Here is a 5,000-nt window from a genome sequence, read left to right on the forward strand (position 1 = left end):
TGATGGTCGCAGATGTTTTGTTCTCAGTGTGTGTGTGTGTCTGTGGTGGTAGATGTTTTGTTCTCAGTGTGTGTGTGTGTGTGTGGTGGTAGATGTTTGTTTTTTTCCTCCATGCTTCTCAGGGCTTCTACGAAATACAAGTGGACCTCGCGTGCGACACGCTCGCCAAACTGAAATCCAGACTGGCCAGTGAGAGTGGCATTCCATCACATGTTCTGCACCTCAGGTACTACTATGTTCCGTCACGTTCTGCACCCAAGGTACTACTGGGTTCCGTCACATGTTCTGCACCTCAGGTACTACTGGGTTCCGGTATATGTTCTGCACCTCAGGTACTACTATGTTCCGTCACATGTTTAATCTGTGGACCCATACAGTTCCCTTACAGCTGTTTTTTTGCTCCCTGTGTCTGCTTTAAATGTCCCACCGGTGTTAATAATGCTCTACTGGGGTTAATAATGCCCGACTGGTTTTAATGTAATGCCCCACTGGTGTTAATAATGCCCCACTGGTGTTTATAATGCTCCACTGGGGTTAATAATGCCCCACTGGTTTTAATGTAATGCCCCACTGGTGTTAATAATGCCCCACTGGGGTTAATAATGCCCCACTGGGGTTAATAATGCCCCACTGGGGTTAATAATGCCCCACTGGTGTTAATAATGCCCCACTGGTGTTAATAATGCTCCACTTGGGTTAATAATGCCCCACTGGTTTTAATGTAATGCCTCACTGGTGTTAATAATACCCCACTGGTTTTAATGTAATGCCTCACTGGTGTTGTGTTCCCAGAGATCTGTCCTGGAACAGCGCCGCCCCTCTGGGTGAGCTGGGAATTACAGAAGAGTCCGTGCTCCTCTTCTCCCTGTCTTCATTCGACGAGACGCCACCGGACCACGAGACCACGTTCACCAGCGACGTCACTCCCTCCGTCCAGCAGACGCAGCTGGGCCTGAGCGTCTTCTACTCAACTCTACAGTGCATCGTAAGCACCCAGCGTGTTCTATTCAACTCTAATGTTCTATTCAAGCCTAAAGCGTGTTCTATTCAACTCTAATGTTCTACTCAAGCCTAAAGCGTGTTCTATTCAACTCTAATGTTCTACTCAAGCCTAAAGCGTGTTCTATTCAACTCTAATGTTCTACTCAAGCCCAAAGCGTGTTCTACTCAACTCTAATGTTCTATTCAAGCCCAAAGCGTGTTCTACTCAACTCTAATGTTCTATTCAAGCCTAGAGCGTCTTCTACTCAACTCTACAGTGCATCGTAAGCACCCAGCGTGTTCTATTCAACTCTAATGTTCTACTCAAGCCTAAAGCGTGTTCTATTCAACTCTAATGTTCTACTCAAGCCTAAAGCGTGTTCTATTCTACTCTAATGTTCTACTCAAGCCCAAAGCGTGTTCTATTCAACTCTAATGTTCTATTCAAGCCTAGAGCGTCTTCTACTCAACTCTACAGTGCATCGTAAGCACCCAGCGTGTTCTATTCTACTCTAATGTTCTACTCAAGCCTAAAGCGTGTTCTGTTCTACTCTACTCTACAGTGCCCCGTAAATAGGGATGCACCAATTGTGAAATTATAGGCTCATAGCAATACTGATGTTAAAAACAAAAAAAATGACCGATAACTGATACAGATGTATTTGTGGTAAATGCCTAACAGTTCTTTATGTGAAGTGAATTGATATTTAAAGTTAACTTTATGCTTAGTTGTTGACATTTAAGTGAATTGTATGGTTAGTTGTTGATATTTAAAGGAACTGTATGGTTAGTTGTTGATATTTAAGTGAACTTTATGGTTAGCTGTTGATATTTAAAGGAACATGGCAACCTCATGGAGCACATGTGTATCCACAGCAATGGGAGCACACAACAAAGGTGATGAAGAAAATCCTGAGCTACATCCGACGCGTCACAGGCTGTCCACCGCTGGTTCAGTGTCTGCATCAGATCTTGTCACGCAACGAAGCTGCAACCAGGACCCAGAAGGTGACCGCAGCCAGTCCTCGTCTCCCTTCTCTGTGTTATTCTTCAGTTGCTTTTTCTCTTACCGGAGTTAAGGGCCGCTCGCACCGATAACTATAACTATAACGATAACTATAAACAAATATCGCCCTTGTTCATTTGAATGACAACGTTCTCACATAAACTATAACGATAACTATATGAAGAACAATATCGTTTTTGATCACTTTCAGAGCAATTTTGAGAATGATAAAAGCTAACAGCCATCACATTCATTAACACGAGGAGAGAATTGTCTTATCGTTGGCCAGTGTGGACGCTTTTATCGTTATGGTTGTCGTTATGGTTATGGTTATCGTTCTCGTTATCGTTCTTGGTGTGAATGCTGCTTTATGCTGTAGCCCAAAGTGACATGGCTGACTAGGCTGTTGCTGTAACCCAAAGTGACATGGCTGACTAGGCTGTTGCTGTAACCCAAAGTGACATGGCTGACTAGGCTGTTGCTGTAACCCAAAGTGACATGGCTGACTAGGCTGTTGCTAGGTGACATGGCTGACTAGGCTGTTGCTAGGTGACATGGCTGACTAGGCTGTTGCTAGGTGACATGGCTGACTAGGCTGTTGCTGTAACCAAGGTGACATGGCTGACTAGGCTGTTGCTAGGTGACATGGCTGACGAGGCTGTTGCTGTAACCAAGGTGACATGGCTGACTAGGCGTGATGTGTGTTGCAGATCGCGGCGGTTGAGGGGCTTTACTTCCTCTTCAGGGAGCTGCTGCCGAGACCCTCCAGAATGTCCGGTGACGTGGCCGTGGAGGACCACGAGGTGTTTGAGCACTCGCACCTGTGCTGGGCTCACCTGTTGGCAGAGGCACAGGTACACACACACACACACCTTTGCTGGGCTCCCCTGTATACACACTCGCACCTGTGCTGGGCTCACCTGTACACACACTCACACCTGTGCTGGGCTCACCTGTTGGCAGAGGCACAGGTACACACACCCACACCTGTGCTGGGCTCACCTGTTGGCAGAGGCACAGGTACACACACCCACACCTGTTGGCAGAAGCACAGGTACACACACTCACACCTGTGCTGGGCTCACCTGTTGGCAGAGGCACAGGTACACACACTCACACCTGTGCTGGGCTCACCTGTTGGCAGAGGCACAGGTACACACACCCACACCTGTGCTGGGCTCACCTGTTGGCAGAGGCACAGGTACACACACACACACCTGTTGGCAGAGGCACAGGTACACACACCCACACCTGTGCTGGGCTCACCTGTACACACACTCACACCTGTGCTGGGCTCACCTGTTGGCAGAGGCACAGGTACACACACAGGCATATGATATATACATTGATTTTGCAAAATGTGTTCAGATACGAGGTTAATACAGGGGGGCAGTTAATATGGTGTTAATATGGTTGTTTATTTTAACTCGCATAAAACACTGTCCTGCGGCTTATACACAATGCGCCTTATATGCAGGAAAGTACTGTAACTCTGGACCGTATTAGAACGTCCTACTACACACTGTTGACCGCATTAGAACATCCTACTGCACACTGTTGACCGTATTAGAACGTCCTACTGCACACTGTTGACTGTATTAGAACGTCCTACTACACAGAACGTCCTACTTCACACTGTTGACCTTATTAGAACATCCTACTACACACTGTTGACCGTATTAGAACGTCCTACTGCACACTGTTGACTGTATTAGAACGTCCTACTACACAGAACGTCCTACTACACACTGTTGACCGTATTAGAACGTCCTACTACACACTGTTGACCGTATTAGAACGTCCTACTACACACTGTTGACCGTATTAGAACGTCCTACTACACACTGTTGACCGTATTAGAACGTTCAACTGCACACTGTTGACCGTATTAGAACGTCCTACTACACAGAACGTCCTACTTCACACTGTTGACTGCATGAGGGCTGCTGTTGTGTATGTTTTGTCTCCAGAGTGAGAACAGGAAGTCCACAGTCCAGAGTGAAGCTCCAGAGAACAGGAAGTCCACCTCAGTCCAGAGTGAGGCTCCAGAGAACAGGAAGTCCACCTCAGTCCAGAATGAAGATTCAGAGAACAGGAAGTCCACCTCAGTCCAGAATGAAGATTCAGAGAACAGGAAGTCCACAGTCCAGAGTGAAGCTCCAGAGAACAGGAAGTCCACAGTCCAGAGTGAAGCTCCAGAGAACAGGAAGTCCACCTCAGTCCAGAGTGAGGCTCCAGAGAACAGGAAGTCCACCTCAGTCCAGAGTGAAGCTCCAGAAAACAGGAAGTCCACCTCAGTCCAGAATGAGGCTCCAGAGAACAGGAAGTCCACCTCAGTCCAGAGTGAGGCTTCATGTGACGGAGAGTCCACTCCAGTCCAGAGTGAGGATTCAGAGGACTGGGAGTCCTTCTCATCCCAGAGTGAGGAATCGGATGTCTACAGTTCCACCTCATCCCAGAGTGATGATTCGGATGACGAGGAGTGCACCTCGGACCAGAGTGAGGATTCGGATGACGAGGATGTGCAACTGTACTGTGAGCAGACGCGCCTGCGCTTCTTTGAGCCCGTCCGCCTGGCTTACCTGCTCCAGGTGTTTGAGAGATCTCAGCTCCTGCGGAAACTCAAGGGTGAGAGAGGTCACCCTGCATCTGGAGTTGGGCTGTTTACTCCTGTTGTTTTTATGGAATTCTGCAACTGAAAATGCGTACTCTATATTTTTTATTTGTGTGTGTGTGTGCACTCCTGGGTACAGATGGGTCTCAAAAAATGTGAATGTTGTGGAGAAGTTCATTCGAATATTTTGAGATACTCATTTTTTGTTTTCATGAGTTGTAAGCCGTAATCATCAAGATTAAAACTAGAAAACGGCTTGAAATATTTCACTTCATATCTAATGAATCTAGAATATATGAAAGATACAGTTTTTGAAATAATTTAGTAAGGGTGTCACATCGATAAAATTACATTTCGAACTTCGAAGTCAAAGGTAGACTTGACGATGTAGCCACACCC

At 46.7% G+C, this 5,000-nt stretch overlaps 1 protein-coding gene across 1 annotated transcript in view; it reads left to right on the forward strand.

The window, feature by feature from the left end:
* Positions 1-5,000, forward strand: part of LOC134070501 (uncharacterized) — a 33,347-nt gene that overhangs the window by 5,021 nt on the left and 23,326 nt on the right. Inside the window, exons 5-9 of the mRNA XM_062526885.1 lie at positions 123-226; positions 793-985; positions 1,858-1,989; positions 2,698-2,841; positions 3,958-4,615. Of these exons, the coding sequence (XP_062382869.1) occupies positions 123-226; positions 793-985; positions 1,858-1,989; positions 2,698-2,841; positions 3,958-4,615 (1,231 nt within the window). The remainder of the gene's footprint in view (positions 1-122; positions 227-792; positions 986-1,857; positions 1,990-2,697; positions 2,842-3,957; positions 4,616-5,000) is intronic.

Source organism: Sardina pilchardus, chromosome 22 (genome assembly GCF_963854185.1).
Source record: "Sardina pilchardus chromosome 22, fSarPil1.1, whole genome shotgun sequence".
Classification (NCBI taxonomy): Eukaryota; Metazoa; Chordata; class Actinopteri; order Clupeiformes; family Clupeidae; genus Sardina; species Sardina pilchardus.